The sequence below is a fragment of the Helianthus annuus genome, chromosome 11 (genome assembly GCF_002127325.2).
Source record: "Helianthus annuus cultivar XRQ/B chromosome 11, HanXRQr2.0-SUNRISE, whole genome shotgun sequence".
Taxonomy (NCBI): domain Eukaryota; kingdom Viridiplantae; phylum Streptophyta; class Magnoliopsida; order Asterales; family Asteraceae; genus Helianthus; species Helianthus annuus.
The window spans coordinates 99,094,328-99,117,361 of NC_035443.2; the positions used below are offsets into that span (position 1 = coordinate 99,094,328).

Below are 23,034 nucleotides of genomic sequence, written 5' to 3' on the forward strand. Positions count from 1 at the left end.
GGGGCTATTTCCTCTCGATTTCTCACGATTCTTGTAAGTTTCTACCCCAAATCTTGTACTTTCATGATCTACACGCACTCCTTCACCTTTCTATCTTTCGAATCTTAACTTTTAACCAAGAAATCACCGGATTTGAGGTGTTCTAGGATGATGTCATCATGGAGTTCTTATGAACTTCCTGTTTGGCTTCAATCCACCAAAAACAACTTAGATCTGAACGATTTCTACATAACTAAACAAAGATCTTACATAGATCTGAACATATTCATGGTAAAAAAAAGATTGAAAGATGGTTTTCCAACTTTCTTTCAACTCTTTTACACTCAATGCACTCAAACCCGATGGAATTGGAGCTTGCTCTAATCTTCTACTCATTCTTAGTGAAGCATTAGTTCCAGATCTGAATTCTGTCCAGGGGAGATGTTGATTTCGGGTTTGAACATGGACAATTGACTCGAACTGTGAACTGTTCGGACTAGGGTGTTTCCTGTTCAGCCGGGTCACTTGGGACGAGATACGGGTCCTGTTGTTCAAACAAGTTATCCAAACGTCTCATTCAAAGCCACAACACTTCAAACAGAAACAAGTGATAGAACGATCAGACCGTCGGAACGAATTGCCGTCCGATCGGGTTGCCACCCGATCGATCGGCCGTCTGATCGGGCTGCACTTGGTTCCATACTTAAATAATTCTTAACATGTTCAATGCATAATGAGTTTCAAACGGATTGCCGCCCGGCCGGATTTCAATCCGATCGAGTGACAAACTGCTGTGAACTTGTTCTCACTTGAGTGTCCTACCAATCGGGTTGTCGCCTGATCGGACCGTCATCCGATCGACCGGCCTGAAAGGTAGAGATACTTCTCTGTTTTCAAAACGCTACAACGAAAACTTCAAAAGGCAACCATCATACACAAACACATCCTTCTCAAAGGAGGAAACAATCCACTCGAAAGGTCACCCGACCGGATGACCATCTGAGCGGATTGTCACCCGATCGGATTGCCATCCGATCGGAGTACTTTCCTATCCTTTGACACTTTGCACCGTTTAACGCACTATGCAACACTTACGCTATCGATCTGTAATCAGGCTAATCTCAGACGCGCTCCCTTCAATCCAACCAAGCTGCATTGCTTGCTGAGCACCGACTGTGAGTATACTCGAACCCTTTTTATCGCATTTTGGGTGTAACATACGTCGCAATCAAATTAAAACGAATCAATCAAATGTTTAATCTATTTTATCACATGCGAATGACTGAATTACATATTTTACACGTTATCCTAGTTACATAAGTGATATGACTGTTGCTCGCAAGGTCCCACCTTAACTAGTATAGTACTATAGCACCCGACGGGGTCTGGTTAGGATGAATAGCAATCCCAATCGCAGCTCGAGTGACTTAGCTGGTAGTAACTGTCTGGTGTTTATGTGTTAGCATATTCCGTTTATGTAAGTGGTAATTCGCAGCACTTTTAAACCGTTTTTAATCTATTTTCGCTACTATCAAAACTTGTATACTCGCCAATACATTTGTATTGACATTGTTTTAACGTATGTTGCAGGATTAGTCGCGGTCTACATCAAATCAAGCTAGGAAGTCTAGAAACTCACCTAAAATCTATGTTGTCGGATTTGTATTGTTCGAGAGGACAAGAAATCTGTGATACCTTATGTGATTGTATGGTTATTAGTATGGGATAATGAACGCATTAAATACTGTCGCAATATAGTTTTTATAGATTCTCTTGAGCAATCTGATTAGCCTAGTGCCGCGCCCTGATGATTCCGCCATCGGTTGGGGTGTGACAGATTGGTATCAGAGCCATAACTATAGGGAATTAGGCAAGACACGACCTAGTCTGGGTCGATGTCTTAGAAACGACCTAGTCTATAGTCTAAGTACCAACGGGCCGACTCGTACAAACCTAGTAGTGTTTGTACGGGCCTACTTGATACTCTCGATCGAATTCGTTAAAACTACTACTTCGCGTGAACACCGCATACTACAAATTCACACGAAGAGCCTTTCCTAAGGCTAGAATATTACTTAGCCTTTCCTAAGGCTGACACAATGCACACATTTTCGAAAATACTCGCATAACGAAACCGAGTGATCCAGTCGAGACCAGGTGTGAAAACCAAGAACTCTTGATGAGATCGCTCACTCAACGCATTTTTCTAGCACGAGAACCTTTCATCGAGCTAGGTATGACATCCACATCTCAACGAAAGTCTCCATTTCGAAATCTAGTGGAACTCACAAATTTATTCGAAGAGTATAACCACAATTAGGAACGAAGTTGTTAAGTCAGGGGTGAAACCCATATCTTAATAAACCGTTTCACTCTCTAAAATGGTTTTCGAAAAGCTCTCACCAAGGACTCGACCATAACGATGACTTGAGCCACGCGATGACTAGGAGGACGAATGCCATGAGCTGCATCCCATTGGAAGCATAAGTCTTCTAGGTCAACGTGCGTGCACGAACTTGTTGGGTATAGTTGGGTTACCTTGGGTAGTCGACGCCTAAAACACCTGAGGCACTCCGAATATTTTACTAAGCCTAAGACTCGCTGGTTTTACGCTTTAACGAACTTAATTACGCTTTATGTGTTAATTTTACGCCTTATCGATTTCTCAATTTATCAATTTTCGCTCCTTATTTTACAAAACGCACAACTCGCACAGCCATCACAATCTAAAACAAAAACCGAATGTTTGCAACAAAACTAATGTCTAATTACTCGCTTACGCTCTCGCTCTCTCCCTCTTCACCGCATCCTCGCGCAATCTACACCGACATGTGTGTGTTTAAGTGTAAACTACAACTATCTATATCTAAATACAAACAAATCATTGTGTGGAACTTAGGAATTTTGTGTCTCCTATGTGACTTCGCATTACTATTATACTACCGCATCAAGTTTTGGACGCGCTCAATCGCATCGCAAAACTCAAAAATCATTATGATCGAATCTCACTCCAAAACTCTCTCTGTCTAGATGCCTTCCAATGACTTACCTCGAGACATACAGCTAGGAGAAGAGCCAAACGAAGCGCCGAGAAGAGGATTGCCTCGCTTGTGGCCAAGGAAGTGGCCAAGGTCATTCCTCAGATTGTCGCTCAAGTGCACTCTCTCAGCAACTCTCGAACCTCGGAAGTCTCTAAGACAGATGCACCACAATCTGCTTTCCTCTACAAACACTTCAAAGCCTGTGACCCAATGGAGTTCACGGGTGAAGGAGGTGTGTCCCAACTACTCCAGTGGTTCGATTCTATCGAAGTTACCCTTCGTCAGAATGGGTATCCCGATAGTTTCCGTACTACTTGCGCTACCGGGGTATTTCAATCGCAGGTACTCGACTGGTGGACAGCCGAACGTAACAAACGTGGGATCTCCGCAGCTTTTGCCCTCTCTTGGGATGAGCTGAAAGAACTCATGAAGAAAGAGTACTGCCCGCCCCATGAAGTCCAGAAGCTAGAAGACGAATTTTGGGAAATCAAGCAAGTCGAAGGTGACAATGCTGGCTACACCGCAAGGTTCAAACAGCTTAGCATAATCTGCCCAAGTCAAGTCAACACTTCCGAAAAATCCATCACGAAGTACATTCGCGGCTTGCCTGAATGTGTGGGCGATTTTGTTGAAGCTGCAAGACCTGCTACCATCTAAGAAACCTACCGCATGGCCGCAGAAATCAACGACAAACGAGTCTTGGATGGATTCTTCTCCAAAAATCCTGTTAAACGAGCTCACCAAGCAATCATCATCGATTCATCCGACGATTCTTCCAATGATTCTACCGACGATTCTTCTGAAGATTCCTCTGACGATTCTTCTGAAGATTCCTCCGACGATGCCTCAGATGAATCCGCCGACGACACTGCATCATCTCAGGAAACTCAGCCCAGCCGTAAACGAAAGACCATGAGCCCAGACTCTTCAACAAGTGGACTGTCGCAACCAGAACCTCTCCAAGCAGCTCCAGTTCACTTGAAGCGCGCCTACAACGGAGCTCATCCCCTGTGTTTCACATGTACGTATCATCACCCGCCAGAAGCTAACTGTCGATATTGCGCGAATTGCAACTGGTATGGTCATCTTACGCAGCACTGTCGCACAGGACCGCAACCTTGAGGATTTTCAGCATCAACCGTAGTCTCCGCAAAAGTCCTCCACAGCAACGTTATTTTGCCTCTAATGTTGTTGTAATAATACGACTTATCGCCGTCAAATTTCTTTTATGTGTGGAAACTTATTCTATCTCCTGACGCATGTGGATTCTATTTCTCTCTCATAACTCACGCACAATCTATATGCTAGCACTATGTACTATATAATGTATTTTACCCCTACTATGCATTCTTGAGATAAGGTACGATAAACGTGCAAGAATCAAATTAGTCACGGGTGCACACAGGATTATTTTGGTTAGTTCACGGAGATCGTAGTGAGTTTCAATGATGCCTCAACGTTCAGGACATGGTTAAGCGTGGTGGATACGCCGCTGGTACTTCCTATATATAAGCGTCTTGACCATGTCTGACGAAGTGTGACATCTATTCACGGAACGAAGGCGTATGGTTGAAACATGACGGTGTTTCGCCATGCTAACCGAAGTTTTGTGAAGAAAGTGCCATGTGGATTTGGAACATAGACCTATTATACTATTGTGGTTATTTTTGACACACTACACTACATCGCAAGGCGTAACAATCTCAATCGCAACTCAAGCATGTAATCGCAAGACTTTTCATGAGTCAACACGCTCGCAATCGCATTATTGCTAGAATCTATCTCGCAAGTCACAATCGTTTATTATGTGTCTCGCGCTATCGCTTATTGTGTGTTCGCAATCTCAATCGCTCGCTATCGCTTATGGTGTATCTTCGCTTAATCGCATATTTTGTGTGTATCGCTCTATCGCGTACCGCTTACTGAGTATCGCTTGTTGTGAATCGCGTATCGTGGATCGCTTGACCTGTACTGCTCATCGCTCGTCGCTCTTCGCCTTATCGCTTCTCGCACCTACCTCATCACTTCGGTAGTCTTAACGCTTATCGCTTGTCGCTATTTGTGTTATCTGTGTTATGTTAGCACTCATGACCTCGCTTCACGAGGCAAAACTAATAGGGCTAAGACATGGTGGTGTTTTAGCCGTATCAGCAGACTTTCGTAGAAAAAGGCCATGTGGGCTAATGATAGTTAAATTGTGGTGTTGTTAAATCTAATCGAATCGCATGTATCCATCGCTTGCAATGCATCAACTGTCGTGTATCGCTCGACAGTTGTCGCTATCGCTTGTCGCTTATCGCTCTCCGCTTATCGTCGTCGTCTTCGCTTACTATGCTTGGTGTTTGGTGTTGTGTTATCGATTATCGCATACCGATCATCGCTTATCGCACTCGTTACTAAACTGAGCTCGAAAACGACTTCATTGCTCAGTTCGCCCTTTCAAGACTCAATCCAACCCATTCCCGTTTGGATCGAGTCATCGCAAATTTCTCCATATTATGTCGACACGGGTGACACTGCCTCACGAGACGGAAGCCATATGGATAAAACATGGTGGATACGCCGCTGGTACTTGCTATATATAAGTGTTTTAGCCATATTGTAGAACTTTCATGGAAAAGTGCCATGCGGGGCCGACTTTAAAATTTAATTTTTGGTATTATTAAAAAGGCTTCGTTTACAAAAAGATTAAACCAACTCTTCCTATAAAAACTTTTTCCAAAAACCTTTGTACAAAACATGATTTTCTTGTAACACTGGTGTGACTATCGACTCAAGTCAACGCCGTGTGGCGAGAAAATTTCGTAAAACGAGTTTTAAATACTTTTAGATCTTTTGTAACCTAACCAAAACCCTTCTCATAGCGCTGGTATGGACATTAATGCAGTTAGCGCCACACCGTGAGAAGATTTTCATAAACAAGTTTTTCCTAATTAATCGATTTTTCGAAAATTTAAAACGCTTTGAGATCGCATCCTTGTGTGTGTTATCACCTTGATTATACGAATCACTTTAACTCGTCGTTCTCGCTTGGTCTTCGCAATGCTCTCGCGCGTTAACTCTCTCTCTATCGCTCGCTATCTCGTCGCTTTTATCGCTTACTCGCTCGCATCAACTCTCGCGACCCTTCTTGTGGATTAATTTCGGGACGAAATTTCCTAAAGCAAGGAAGATAGTAACAACCCGCACATTCATGCGTTGTTATTACTCGTTATACTCGTTACGCCTAGCACGAGAGATTCAGATCATAATGTAGCTATATCGCATACATCGTTATTTCGCAGTATTTTCGCATATTACGCATACTTTATCGCTATCACATCACAATGTACTTGCTGACAACCACGAAGATGTCGAGTGAGGACCAATTCTGCCCTCCTTGATAGCCGTGATGTGTCGCAGTGCAACTCAATACTCAAAGAACGCACTCGTAGGCACGCTTAACTCGATTATCGCAGGATTTGAAATATGGATATGTATATACGACCCAAATGTGACTAATTATAATAAATATATGAAAATGTGGATGGAAATGTGTGACCAAACTAACGCAACGCTTAACGATCAAAACGAAACACCGAAACGTAACACGCCGGAGACCACCGATCGAGTGACTCGTCGATCGAGTGGCCACCCGATCGGGCTGCCACCCGATCGGATTGCCAACCTATCGGACAGCCACCCGATCGGACTGCCACCTGATCAGACTGCCACCTGATCAGACTGCCACCCGATCGGACTGCCACCCGATCGGATTGCCACCCGATCGGACTGCCATCCGATCCGTTGCACTTCTTCATCTCTACCCCACTTCACTTATAAATAGCACTTGTCACATCACTTGAACAGTGATGTGACAGCTCTCCCTCGACCAGCACAATTTGGGGCTATTTACTCTCGATTTCTCACGATTCTTGTAAGTTTCTACCCCAAATCTTGTACTTTCATGATCTACACGCACTCCTTCACCTTTCTATCTTTCGAATCCTAACTTTTAACCGAGAAATCACCGGATTTGAGGTGTTCTAGGATGATGTCATCATGGAGTTCTTATGAACTTCCTGTTTTAGCTTCAATCCACCAAAAACAACTTAGATTTGAACGATTTCTACATAAATAAACAAAGATCTTGCATAGATCTGAACATATTCATGGCAAAAAAAGATTGCAAGATGGTTTTCCAACTTTCTTTCAACTTTTTTACAATCAATGCACTCAAACCCGATGGAATCGGAGCTTGCTCTAATCTTCTACTCATTCTTAGTGAAGCATTAGTTCCAGATCTGAATTCTATCCGGGAGAGATGTTGATTTCGGGTTTGAACATGGACAACCGACTCGAACCGTGAACTGTTCGGACTAGGGTGATTCCTGGCCGGCTAGGTCACTCGGGACGAGATAGGGGTCATGTTGTTCAAACAAGTTATCCAAACGTCTCGTTCAAAGCCACAACACTTCAAACAGAAATAAGTGATAGAACGATCAGACCGTCGGAACGGATTGCTGTCCGATCGGGTTGCCATCCGATCGGATTGCCACCCGATCGATCAGCCATCTGATCTGGCTGCACTTGGTTCCATACTTAAACAATTCTTAACATGTTCAATGCATAATGAGTTCCAAACGGATTGCCGCCCGATCGGATTGCAATCCGATCGAGTGACAAACTACTGTGAACTTGTTCTCACTTGAGTGTCCTACCAATCGGGTTGTCGCCCGATCGGACCGCCGTCCGATCGACCGATGTGTAAGGTAGAAATACTTCTCTGTTTCCAAAACGCAACAATGAAAACTTCAAAAGGCAACCATCATACACAAATACATCCTTCCCAAAGGAGGAAATAATCCACTCAAAAGGTCACCCGACCAAATGACCATCCGAGCGGATTGTCACCCGATCGACCGGCTACCCGATCGGATTGCCATCCGATTGGAGTACTGTCCGATCTTTTGACACTTTGCACCATTTAACGCACTATGCAACACTTACGCTATCAATCTGTAATCAGGCTAATCTCAAACGCGCTCCCTTCAATCCAACAAAGCTGCATTGCTTGCTGAGCACCGACTGTGAGTATACTCGAACCCTTTTTATCGCATTTTGGGTGTAACATACGTCGCAATCAAATTAAAACGAATCAATCAAATGTTTAATCTATTTTATCACATGCGAATGACTGAATTACATATTTTACACGTTATGCTAGTTACATAAGTGATAGGACTGTTACTCGCAAGGTCCCACCTTAACTAGTATAGTACTATAGCACCCGACGGGGTCTGGTTAGGATGAATAGCAATCGCAGCTCGAGTGACTTAGCTGGTAGTAACTATCTGGTGTTTATGTGTTAGCATATCCCGTTTATGTAAGTGGTAATTCGCAGCACTTTTAAACCGTTTTAATCTATTTTCGCTACTATCAAAACTTATATACTCGCCAATACTTTTGTATTGACATTGTTTTAACGTATGTTGCAGGATTAGTCGCAGTCTACATCAATCAAGCTAGGAAGTCTAGAAACTCACCTAAAATCTATGTTGTCTGATTTGTATTGTTCGAGAAGACAAGAAATCTGTGATACCTTATGTGATTGTATGGTTTATTAGTATGGGATAATGAACGCATTAAATACTGTCGTAATATAGTTGTTATGGATTCTCTTGAGCAATCTGATTCGCCTAGTGCCGCGCCCCGATGATTCCGCCATCGGTTGGGGTGTGACAACTTGAATCGTCTCGGAAGTACTGAACATCAGAAATAACAGCTTCGGTTTCATCAGCTGCATTGTTTACCGTGGAATGCATCCTTATTTTTGTAAATCGCACAAACAAGCATACCTTGAATGAGTCTAGAACACTCGTAATCCTCAACCGGCTTTGAAACCGGGCGGAATCTATTAAGAAACTGGTCGATTTCATGGTGAGTTGAGAAATTAGCGACGGAGAAACTGTTCGACACTGACATGCATCAGGAAAGAAGCATATAATGAGTCCTCTCAATTGAATAGATAGACACTTGCTTCATAGGACTCACTTGAATCGTCTCGGAAGTACTGAACAACCGAAATAACAGCTTCGGTTTCATCAGCTGCATCGTTTACCGTGGAATGCATCCTTATAATTTTACAGACGATTTAGAGAAACAGAGAATTCGTTGTGCTGGTCTTTTCTCCCATGTGTGATCCGGAGGTCGGTCTCGGATGGGCATAAGATCCGTGGGCCCTATTGTCGGATCTGTGACTCCAAGGAAGATGTGATTAAGGTAAGCGTGTCGTATCATGTGTCAGAAAACGGAACAAAATCCCAGATTGTCTAAAGAAGCGATGTTATCATGTGTCATATTAGAGTAGTATGAGTCTAAGCCATTGTGGTTCGTGTCGGGTTTGTATTTCCCATAGCCACCGTTTCCGTAGTAAAAAACGGTTGCGGTTTGCACATTCAATCTTCATTGCTTCATTATAATTAATAATGCGGTCTCGATTGAAGATGTAATTGCAAGACTGTTTGTCGGGCTTCCAATGCTCACACGGGGTGATAAACAACGCTGATATGGAACAGATTATTGAACCAACTACTCGAAATCCCTTTCGTTTCTCGAAATTGAACAGATTATTGAACCAAGAATATGAAGATCAATAAAGATGAGTTGGTATTGAACCAAGAATATGAAGATCACGGTGCAGACACGTGGGAAGAAAGTCATTGGACTGCCGTAGATGAAGTCAAATGTGATCAAACTTGGACATCAGACGTAAATCTTGAAGCAAATATGTGGTTCCCAATTGGTTACAGAAACCACTAGTTTGTTTTTTTTTATAATTTACAGACGATTTAGAGAAACAGAGAATATGTTACGAGATTCTTCGAGAATTAGAAAAGGAGAAAATACGGAACGACAAGGGAGCTGGTCTTTTCTCCCACGTGTGATCCAGAGGTCGGTCTCGGGTGGGCATAAGATCCGCGGGCCCTATTGTCGGATCTGTGACTCCATGGAAGATGTGATTAAGGTAAGTGTGTCGTATCATGTGTCATAAAACGGAACATAATCCCAGATTGTCTAAAGAAGCGCTTTTATCATGTGTCATATTAGAGAAACATAATTTTACAGACGATTTATAGAAACAGAGAATACGTTACGAGATTCTTCGAGAATTAGAAAAGGAGAAAATACGGAACGACAAGGGTGTTGGTCTTTTCTCCCACATATTTTATCAAATGAATTGTCACGTGTGATTATCAGATGACAACTTCAGGAGTCTAGTCCTACCTAGTTTCTCCCACGTGTGATCCAGAGAATATGTTTCTCGGGTTCGCATTCGACACAACACAACAAAAAATAAACTTAAAAAAATCAGTGCCTTGATACTCATCTAATATGACACATGATAAAAGAGTTTCTTTAGACAATCTGGGATTATGTTTCACAAATTGGGAACCACATATTCGTGTGTAAAAGCTCGAAAAGATGACCGAATAGAGATCTGAATATATCCTTGGTATTTGTTTACCACATGTGTGATCCAGAGGTCGGTCTCGAGTGAGTTGTGGTTGATTTATAGGAGGAGGTTATGAAACGAATATATGTTTATGCGAATTTAAAGGACAATACTGACAGGGGTGCTGGTCTTTTCTCCCACTGTGCAAACTTGAAAAATCTTACCATAACACATTGTAGACTGGTGGGCTTGAATGGTTTTAATATATTTCATCTTGGACTATCTAGTCTAATACTCGAAAATGGATATGATTGTGTCAAGATCTTTATCTATCATGTCATCGACCAACTGCTCGAAATCTCTTTCGTTTCTCGCGTTCGTATTTGACACAACACAACAAAAATAAACTTCAAAAAATCGGTGCCTTGATACACATCGTATAGGCTTATACGATGCGTATCAAGCCCGCCGTCAGACATAACCTGCACCTGTCAGTCTGCCATGTCTTTTACTTTATTTCAATACGCATCATATAGGCCTATACGATGCGTATTGAATTGAAAAAGTGTGCGGATAGACAGGGGGTGTGCCATTAGAAAACCCGTATTGTGAATAAGTAGGAATGAAAATGAGTCAGGTTTGGGCCGGGTATTAGTAATCCTAGGCCTGTACCCAGTTATAATTCTTTGTCCCATATCCTGCCCGTTATCCATTGGGTATTTGTTAGGTAATTACTCGTCGGGTGTCGGACATACTCGCAAGTATCAGGTATACCCGTTAATTTGTTAAATAAATCTGCTAAGAAAATACGAAAAGAATTATACATAATAAAAGAATAGAAATTACCTTCAGTATGAGAGAACAAAGATCGATGTGGAAATGTTGTTGCTTCTTGATTTTTTGAGTTATGATTTATGAGTATAACTAGGGATTGTGCCCGCGTGCGATGCAGTGCATGTACATTAGGCGATAATTGGTGGCGGAAACATTCATAAAACTAATAGCCTTATAGACATACAGAGGTAGTAGGTTACGTTAGGATTACAAACAACACTGGTGAGGCAAAAGAAATACTTTCTTAAAAGACGTTAGGTATCAACAAAAAGATGACTACATAGAAGTACATATTGATTCTAAAATAGTTGTAACTTGTAAACTGCAATTGAAAGCCCATCAAGGTTATAGATAGGTACATGTTAAAATAAATAAAAAAATGCAAAATAATGAACTATAGTCTACATACAAACCATTGATAACATTGTATCCAATTTCCTAGCCTATGTATGAACATAAATAATTACACTATATGAAAAGCAGGCATTCTTAAAAATAGGTGTGCAAAATTAATAAAACTGGATGAGGAGGATGTACATACTTTTTAACCAGCTTAAATTTGCGAAAAGCATTATCTTTAATTCTTATCCAATGTGATATGCTAAATGTGGCTTAGACGGATGCATCCTTTGTTGTCAAGACGATGCCGCTAAGAACGCAGTCTCACAACACGAAGCTAGAAGGGAGGAGAGGCAAGTCGAAGGACCAGCGAAAATACCCGGTCTTTGTCAGAATCGGTTACAGAAATGAGAAGGGTGAGATGGACTGCAGATGACCTGGCCTTTGTCAACGCCGAGCGCAACCACCAACGCCTTCTCCGATTTCTCGGGTACGACACCTTAGACGATCTATTGCACTTTCACTTTGACATCATGTTTGACATGTATAGAAGCGTTCAAGGCATGTTGGAAAAGTATTCAGACTGTCGGAAATATTTTGACAGAATTTGCTTTCCTTACAACAAATATATGTCAACTTGAAAGGAACAAGTCATAACATACATTTGCAAAATGTTATCGAATTTTCATATTGGTAAGCATATTATTAGTTTGTGTATGTAGTTTTGGGTAATCGGGACGGGTATCACATAATCCCAAGGCCATCCCATACCCAAGAAAATATAAAAAACTAATCCCATACCCGGTCGCATACCCGTCGGGCTTCGGGGTACACCCGTCCCGGATGTCTCGGGTTTCGGGAATACTCGTCGGGCTCGAGTTTTTTTGGCCATCCCTAAGCTTGGTTGGCATCTTAAGCTTGGTTGGCATTGAGAGCTGGACCTTTTGGGGCTGGTTGTTGTTCTTGATTCCATAGAGGACATTGTGGGCGAAGGTGCGTAGTATCCCCACACTTGAAACAGGCTCTAACAATGTTTGCTGGGTTAAGGTTTTGGGAAGCATGCGGACAATAAGCGGTATGGTGACCGAAACGGTTGCACGCAGTGCAATGGCGACATTGGACCTTGGTGGGATGATGATAGTGGCAAATGGTGCACTTTGGATGAGTCCCAGTGTATTGTCTCTTGGCGTTTTCAGGTGTATTAGGGTTTGGGTTTACAGCAGGTACAACCGCGTTGCAAACAGGGTCTTGAAACTGACGTTTCTTGCCCCAATTGCCACTTGGTTGATGGGTAATTTGGTTGACTGGTTTAGCAGGGTGAGTTGACTTGGCGGATGCGGCAGCTTGTTTGTCACGAACGCGATTGTTGTTCAAACTAGCGGCGAGACGATAGACGGCTTCGATGTTGTCAAGCTGGGCTGCCTCGATGGTGTCTCTCATGGTAGGGGGTAAACTGTGGATATACTTTTTGATCATACGATCAACGGTGAGGACTAGGTGGGGTACAACAAAGCTCAGTTGCTTGAAGCGGGTGGTGTACGCGAGATTATCGTCTCCAACTTGCTTGAGGGCCCAAAATTCTTCCTCAAGCTTCTGTTGTTCATGAGGAGGGCAAAATTCCTCCATCATGAGTTGCTTCAATTCTTCCCATGACAACGCATATGCCAACTCGTTTGAACGAATGTTCCTTTCATTCGTCCACCACTCTAGGGCTCTTGCTTGAAAGACACCAGTAGCACTACGTGTCTTGAGCTCCTCAGGACATTCACTATTGATAAACGTGACCTCTATGCTGTCGAACCATTCGAACATAGCTGTCACACCCTCGTTGCCTGTGAAAGGTTTTGGGTGGCAAGAGGCGAAGTGTTTGTAGTTAAAAGCAATATGCCTAGGTTGGGCAACTTTGGAGTCAATGGAAGAGTTTGGGGTGTTGGAAGCTTGGATCTCAGTCACAACCTTGGGGATAAGACGAGCGAAATGCTTGGCCATAAATGCCATCATTTTCTTTTGAGAGCTAACCCTTGACTTTTTGGACGAGCTGGAAAGTTGACGAGATGAAGACATCTACGAAAAATGAAATGAGAATGAGACTTTGATCATAATGTTTATTTGAGAAAAATTGTTTAATGCATGTAACATGTAGCACATTGTTTCACATTGTGTTTCACATAGGATAACATGGATAAAGTGACATGAATTTTCACATATAGTAACATGTATGATAAAAGCATAATAAATTTAATTTGTTCACGAAGGAGTGTCATTAATTGTTTTGGATTGCGACAATAGTGTGAGTTGTGACCTCCTAACTTGAAATGAAGATAACGCTCAATGTAAAATCACATAGAAATTGAGATAACATAAAAAGAGACTTAACGTAAAATATGGATTGTCACGGAACGTAACATACGACACTTCCAAAGTGAATCGAACTCCTTTTCGAATTAAGGAAACGTGCTTTGGCCTAATAGACAAATACTCTCATCGAGGAGCGACTAACGATATTTGTCCTTCCAGTTACTACACGTCCTTAATCGATTGGGAAATCGAAACTTTGGCGAGAGCGAAAATCGAGGAGTGGGACTAGTTAACAAGATGCGAGTATCACCTCTAACTTGATAACATCGTACCCTAATGTGGTTGGTACTTATCCTAAGATAAGGGTCCACTAGAATATGAAATGGAAAACTCCCAACAAGGTTTAGATATCACTCCTAACTTGAGGGTAGATTTCGTGCAAAAATCAAAGTATAGCTGAGTGAAAATCATCACCAAGTGTGGGAATCACCCCTATCTTGATGAATTATTTCGATTGTGTTGTAAGAGTGTCTTCAAAGCCTCCAAGTGTGTATTGTGTTAGCCTTAGGAAAGGCATGTATATTAAGAGTCCAAAAGAAAGTAGAGGGAAGCAAAGAAGATAGAAGGAAAGTTGTTTTAAGCAACACATAGTGAAAAAGCTCCTAAACTATAGACTAGGCAAGGCATTCCTAATTCCCTATAGTTATGGCTCTGATACCAATCTGGCATCAGAGTACTCCTACTATAGACTAGGGAAAAGTATAGCAAGCCTACCTAATTCCCTATAGTTATGGCTCTGATACCAATCTGTCACACCCCAACCGATGGCGGAAACATCGGGATGAGACGAACAAATTGCTCAAAACAACATAACACTATTGTGACAATATAATTTAAATTCAATTTCATAAATGCTAGAATGCTATACATTGTTCAAATAAACAAAACAAGATTCCAACATAGTTTATTCCTAGGTGTGTTTCTAATCCACCCTAACTTGATTCTTGAATCCTTCATCTATCAACCTGCAACATGTATTAAAATAACATCAACAAAAGAATGTTGGCGAGTATACAAGTTTGATACGTAGCATAGTAGAATAAAATAGTTTAAGTACTCATATCCAACATGAACAACATAATACAAGTTACTAATATGCTGAAACAGTGTCACTATATGTCAAACCCAAGTTTCCAACGCAAACACCCCAAGACTCACTCAAGGGCGGTGCATACTCCTATAGCATAGGAGTTTAATAAGTATAAGAAGTCTAACAAGTCTCACAAGTTTAACAAGTTTAACAAGTCTAACAAGTTTAACAAGTCTAACAAGTTTAATAAGTTTAATAAGGTTAATGAGCATATAGACACGAAAAGTTTACCCAGCATACGAGATTAACAAGCATCAAATTGAGTCATGTTTAAAATGGGTAGAGTGTGCGTATAACAAGTTTCAAGTGTTGTGTAATTTGAATATGGAATACATGTTGCACCCAAAGTGTTTAAAACGAAAATGGGATCGAGTATACTCACCTTAGAGTGCGTTGCGCTTCTTGGTAAGAGAATAAAACAATAGAGTTGTCCAAGAGGATTGCAAACGAGCGCAAGAGATTTACCCTATTGTGATTGGGAATTCGTTAATTAATGTTGGTGAAATAAACAATGTGATAATGGTAAAATTAGTGAGAATTAATAATAGTAGTACTATTTCTAAAATGGTAATAATAATGGGAATCATATATGATAATAATAATATTAACCTCATTTTTTTTATTTCGAATAATATTAATATTTATAGTAATAATGATAATAATTTTGTTACTATTTATTAATATAATAATAATATTAATACTGATAATAATAATGACAATGATAGCATTTTTTGATAATAACATTAATGTAATATATATATATATATATATATTAATATTAATAATAACAATAACAATAATAATAATAATAATAATAATAATAATAATAATAATAATGATATTAATAATAATTTCGATTAATTAGTGATATAATAATTCTGAAGGTAAAAATAATAATAATAATATTAATGATGATTCTGAATAGTAATAATTCTAATGTAGGAAAGAAACTCTAATTTCAATAATAGTATTTTTTTTTTATTTTTATGGTTTAATAAGTCTGATTAATATGTATTTTAATAATGTTATTTATGATTAATATAGATTAATAATTTGTTAACAATCCTGTTTTAATATATATATACATAACCGGTTTCTAAAATGATATTAGTAATAACAGTATTAATAATAGTGAATATAGATAATAATAGTACTAACTGGTAGTATTGTTAGTAATAATAATACTGGTAGTTTATGATAATTAGTAATATCAATAGTAGTAATATGATAATTATGTTACCAGTATTAATAAAAAAGAAAAGGATTTAACCAGCCCAAATGAAAAGACCCGTGGGCCGGCTCGATTCCATGGTAACAGCAACAAAGACATTACCCTTGTTACTTGTTCTTATGCTTCCTTAAAACACAGGTTGGTCGATGTACAAGAATGACAAAGAGAATATACCGAAAACGACGTTACGCGGTTCCTTGTGATCTCCGATGAACTCCAGCGAGTTCTAAATGCTCGAACGTGGTGAATTAATCTCTGATGCGAACTTCGATCTCCGCGAGTTCTTCCGGCGACGGGCTCAGTTTCTCCGGTGAATTGGTTCCAGCGAGAGAAGGAAGAAGGGAGGTGAAGGGTGAGGTGGTTGTAGGTGTTTTCCGGTGAGGTGTGGGTTCGGAAGTGAGGGACGTGCTCGGTATTTATAGGCGAGTTGAATGTGTCGGTTTAAAATGGAAACGATTTCGAAATACGGAAATAGTTCCGTGTATGTTTGGCAATCGATTCAAATGAGGAAGTGATTGATCTTGGTTTAAGGAAATGATCGGAATTCCTTGCTGTCAATCCTTGACAGTTGTCGAGAAAATAAGGAAGGAACGAGGTTACATCTTTTGGCGATTAAACAAGGAATTCGGTTTCCTGAATTATCGCATAATAGTTATTTGTTTCCTAATTTACTCGGATGTGGCATGCCCGGCCGAGCGGTTAATGGTTCGTTTGTTATACTTGAGGACGCGAGTTCGAATCCTTCAGGGGCCGGTTCTCACCCAGGAGAGCCCCCCTTTTTACTTCTTTTTGACTTAACTGAACTAACTGAGTTTTCTAACTCAGTTAGTTGTGTCCTTTGATAATTGCTGACCTGGTTAGACTTAACCAGGTTAAGTCCAATGTTACAAAAGATTTGCTAACCAAGTTAGTTTAAATTAACTAAAATTCAATAAAATCCTTTTTATTTACTTATAATACTATTTTATTTAGTTAATTAATTTATTTATTTAATTATTATAAATAGCATATTTCTTTATTTTAACTAGTAATATATATTATAATTATTTGATTTAACCCAAATTTCTGGTAATTTACCGAATTATCGTACGAATTCCCGATTTTGAACGGATTAGGGTAATCTCTTGGCAACGCTTGATTCGAGAGCTGAGATTGGGATATCTTTCAACTGTTTTTATGCGATTGACATAGTTTAACGTGTTTTAACGTGCAATAATATAACATAGTATTAAAACAAGCAGATGATCAAAACGATGCATTTTTTTTTTCATTATGATCCAAGTCTCGAAATACAAAGTAGGATAAAATGAGAGTACAACTGACTGAAATTGGAAAGTACAACCCATAATGCTATAAATAGGAAGATCAAAAATACGGAACGTTACAATGTTTGTTTGCCCAAAGAAGAGGGGGGGGGGGGTTGGGCATTAAATCCATTTCGGATGTGAATAAATCGCTCATGGCCAAACATATTTGGAGTATTATAAGTAAACGTGACTCTATTTGGGTGCAATGGATTCATGACTACAAGCTTAAGGGGAGGAATTTTTGGGAGGTTCCTTGTCCGGGTAGTATGAGTTGGGGATGGAGGAAAATATTGTCCATTCGAGGTATTGTGAGACCCTTCATCTGGTATTTGCTCAAAAGTGGTATGCAAGCAAATGTTTGGAGCGATAATTGGTGCCATGTAAGTCCGTTGCGCTCATTTATTACTCCTCGTGCTATAGCAAATGCAGGTTTTAATTTGAAGTTGTCGGTTGCGGATGTAATTGATGCGAATGGGAATTGGAGATGGCCCCAAGCTTGGTTTGATTTGTTTCCGGTTCTAATAACTATTCAAACGCCCCAATTGGCTGAAAATGATATTGATCGTTTGGTTTGGAAAGATTTGGATGGTAATGTAGGTGACTTTGAAGCAGCTCAAATATGGAACACGATTCGAAACAGGGATAACATTGCGAACTGGGCTCATATGGTTTGGTTCTCTCAGTGTGTTCCTCGGCACTCATTTCATATGTAGCTGGTCATTAAGAACAAACTGAAGACTCAAGATCGATTAGCGGTTTGGGAAGCTGGAGTGCCACAAACCTTAACCTTATGTGCTGCCCGTTGTGTAAAAAGGGAAGAGATAGTCGGGATCACTTGTTTTTTCAATGTGCCTTTGCAAACAAAGTTTGGACAAATGTGAAGAGCATGGTGAATCTAGATAGTGTTGATAATACATGGAACTCCCTAATGGGTTGGATCGATCAATCATCCAAGTCGAAGAAAGTGGATGATATCGTTTGTAAGTTGGTAATTGCTGCGGCTTCCTATTATATTTGGCAAGAGCGGAATAGTCGGCTTTTTAGCTCATCTCATTTGACGGAGACACAAGTTGCGGAGAGGATTAAAAGCTCAGTTCGTTTAAGACTAATGGGATTCAAGTTTCGGCTGGAATTGGCTAGGAAGAGGATTTTCAGCATCTGGAAGATTAATGACAACAACGATCCTGATCCGGGCTAGAAGTTTTGTTTAGTTTAGAGTTTTTTGTTTCGGTCGTGTTGTTGGCCGTGGTTGTGTCTAGGACTTGATATGTTGTGTGGTTGTTTTGTTTTGTTGGTTGTTTGATTGTTTTCCTAGGCTTGGTATGCCAAGCCTAGTTGGTGTGTTGCTTTGACACACCTTTGTTTTTATTGGTTCATTTATAAAATTCATCGGGGTAACCCTTACCCAAAAAAAAAAAAAACACATTGTCCTACATCTCATAAAAACCATCATCTTCTTCCTCCCTTCCTTCTTGGTCTCGGCCCAAGCACATCCACTTACCATCACCATTTTCACTTCACTTCCTAGCAATCCAAGGTGATTTAGAGGTGTATGGAGGCTATCTAAGAAGGTGTAAGGTGCTAGAAGTTGAAGGACCTCATTGTGGAGCTTTTAACCTCTCATTTTCTTCCTTGTTCATCATCTTCATTCTTGTGCCACTTCGCTAGCAATTAGAGCTAGTAGTAAGCTTCTTGATCACTAAAATAGGTCATGTTTATGTTATGTACAAGTTCCATCATCTAAACAACTTAACTTTTAAAGAAGAAAATGAGAAGATCTAAGATATTTATGAAGAAATCAAGTGATTACATGAAATTTTAGTGTATGTAATGAAGTTGTTGATGTTATATCTTGTGTTTATGTTTAGATCAAGTATGTTAAAGCTTAGATCTAACAAGTTTAAGCATGGATCTTGAAGGATCCATGGTTAAACTTGAAGATGAACATATAAAGCATTATGTGAACATGAAAAATGGATTTTTATGCATAAACTTGTAAACTTGAAGTAATAAAGTGTGTGTTAAACTAATTTTTGAAACCAAAATCTATGTAAAGCTTGTTAAAAATTTAACATAAAGCTTGTTTATGGAAGATCTAAAGTTATTAAGCATGGATCTTGAAAGATCCATGGTTACTCAAGATGTTAGAAATAATGATCTTTCTAATAGACATAAAAGTGGTTTTAGAACATGATTTAGAAACTTTAAAGACCATTAAACTCATGGATAAGTTGGTTAATAAAATAAAGCTCCATAAAAGTTTGTTTAAAATACTCAAGAACACTTATTTTTCGAAAGATCATAATATGTTTAGCGTAGATCTAAAAGACTACACATTTTTACCAAGAATCAAGTTCACCATGATGTTTCATATGGAAAAATTAGTATATGTTGTTGATAATTATTGTTGGAAAATTGTTTTGGTGTTAAAAGAAAATAAACACATGTTTTGAAAACATGGGAAACCTCCATTTTTTGGGGAAACTATGTCAAAATTTTTATAAAGTTTTGACACTTAGAAAAATATAAGTTTTGGTGAAACTTATTCCCTAAAAATTCACCTAAAAATATTTACCAAGGTTTCTCTAATCTTTGTGTAAGATTACAAGTCAAGAAATGGTGATTTCTTCAAGTTTAGAATTAATATGAAGTATATATATTTTTAGGGATAATAAATATATTTAGTGATCACCAAATTTTGTGCCAAGTATATATTATGTGTATTATATATATTAGTGTATTAGGAACTTGAAAATACACTAAATACTCCCAAGGAGTATGAATACAAAAATACACATACAAATACATGAGAATACATAAGTATACAAGTATACAAAAATTCCTCACAAGGAAATACATGGACAAATACAGGAAAATATATTTACGAAAATATATTTCTTAACATATTATTGAACTTGGGCATTTATAGACTTAAATATATATTTTTGGACAAATATGTAACCTATACCAAGTATTGGAATTTATACAAATATCAGGTGGATATCAAGAATAACCATATATATATTTTATAGCATGACAAAATATATATATTTCATACAAGTGTTAAAAATATATTATTTTTAAGAAATATAATTCCGGAAAGTAATAAAAATCAAAGTATTGATTTGTGGTAAATAATACAAAATACACAAGTATTTACATAAAATACAAGTATACTTTCCTAGGAATACTTGTACAAAAAACGATATTGAAAATATTATTTCACAAAATACTTATATTTATTTTTTGGAAAATAATATAAGTAACATACTTGAAAAGTTAAAAATATAAATTATTTTTAACAACTTTTTACCTTGACAAAAAGACTTATAAACACATATATATATATTTTAAGAGTGAAATATACATTTACAAATAAGCAATACATACTCAACGGGCAAGACCCGACAAACAAGGGCACGACCCTCACAAAGATTGAACATACAAGGAACATATACATGAACAAAAGATGGTGACTTGTACTTGTGTGATACAAGTCTAGTGATTAATATTAATAGAACACGTATAGGTCACGACGCTACGAAACCAACCGGTGAAGTTTACGGTGTAGGATACGCAAAGTTGGGAGTTCATGTCCCCACTTTTAAACTTTTACTTGTTTTCTAAACTTGGGGAAAATACATGTGTTATGGTACGTTGAATACTAAAACTAAGGAATGATACTTTATATCATGTCACGAATAGAGTGCCATAAGCACAATTAATCAGTTACATACCACTGACGGGTGGTCCTTTGGACAACCCTTAAGTATGTTAAAACATGAAATAATCCTCCATTTAGCCGTGTAATTATCTTGGATTAGATAACTACGATGCTTATGTTTCAGGTGCGAATTAGGAGATAAGAGATGGATAAAAGGCAGCTCATGAATGCTTTGGTGGAAACGGGTCGAGAGAAGAACACAAGACGAAACAAAGGAGACAAGGCTGCTGAGTACCGTAAATTACGGTCCTACCGTAATTTACGGTAGACATGATTTTTGTTGATTCTTGCACCGTAAACCAGGCTTGACTCACCGTAACACTTTGATGACCACCGTAAATTACGGTGGAGCCGTAATTTACGGTGGTGCCTGAACGTGAAAAGTGTAACTGCCACAATATACTCGTTTTTTGTGTGTCTTTTGGTATTATCTCATCATTGACGGTTCTTGGAGACTTGGGAGGCGAATTTGGAGTATTTGCTTGCTTTGTGAACAATTCTAAACATTCGGTTTGTGTTTTTAATTCGTATGAACACTAGATTAATGTTGATGATGATTCACCGAGCCATGTCCGGCTAAACTCTTCGGTGATCATCTTAGGTGAATGTTTCTAAGACTTTTGTGTGTTAAATTTCTGCATTTCTAGAATGATATCTTGCGTTGCTTGAATGTCATGGTGTATGTTTGATTGATTGTAGCGTGTTAATCTATATTACAATTTCTGGTCTCGATCGTACGTTCTTGGTGCCGTTGGCAACCGAGATATCACGGGAAGGGTTAGGGTTGGTTATTGGTTAATAGGTCATCGGGAAACAACCTCGCATTATCTAATCCGAGTACTTTGTTCCCTTTTATCACTTCAATCACACATACACGAGTTATGTCTATGTAACTCTTTCTAGTGAAATTGCACACAACTGTTCGAAGAAACTGAAACCTAGGGTGATCACTGTTCTCTCCTAATTATTTACAACCTACTTTGATTTGAATTAGTTCTTAAGTTAGTTTTCCAAAACAACAATCCACAATCTTGAATTTTAAATTTCTGCAATTTAGTTTAATTTTAGTATAAATACAAAGCTACACAATCAACACATTTTCCACATACTCCCTGAGTTCGATACCCTACTACCGCTAACTACAGTTGTTTAGGGATTAAATTTGCGTGACCCACGACATCACGTCAAATTTTGGCGCCGTTGCCGGGGAGTAGTGCGCAACGTGTGTTAATTTCATAGTTTTGTTTGTTATTTTCGGGTTTACGCTGGTTGTGTTTAGTGTGCAGGTACTTGAGGTGTATGCATACTAGAGGCTCTCACAGGTCATCACCGCTATCGTTTGATCCGGAAATTGAAAGAACGCTACGACAAAACCGAGTTTTAGTGCGAGAAAACAAAATTATGGGTTCACCTACTTCACCCATTACACCGAGAAACATCATGGCTGATTCTCAGATACCACCTACAACCAGTCAAACAACCTCATCCTTTATACCTACTTCCACCCAACCATCACCAAACACTACATTACCTAATACCACCGCTGGATTTACACCAACCAATTCCACTCAACCAATCACCACTCAAAATGAGCCTACCATCACTTACGATCCATCCACCACAATCCCACCATTATCTCACTTCTTTCCCCCAACTACGGGTCAATCATCATCTACCTTCACAATTGCACCCAATT

The 23,034-nt window shown here is 39.2% G+C and overlaps 1 protein-coding gene across 1 annotated transcript; it reads left to right on the forward strand.

The window, feature by feature from the left end:
* Positions 1-17,766: 17,766 nt before the first annotated feature.
* LOC110942676 lies at positions 17,767-18,327 on the forward strand. The gene has a single exon (XM_022184447.1). It carries the CDS (start codon positions 17,767-17,769, stop codon positions 18,325-18,327), a length of 561 nt encoding a protein of 186 aa, XP_022040139.1.
* The last annotated feature ends 4,707 nt before the right edge of the window (positions 18,328-23,034 follow it).

Bases quoted from the DNA above. Each gene is read 5' to 3' on its own strand.
- LOC110942676 (XM_022184447.1), top strand. From the start codon at position 17,767: ATGGCCAAACATATTTGGAGTATTATAAGTAAACGTGACTCTATTTGG.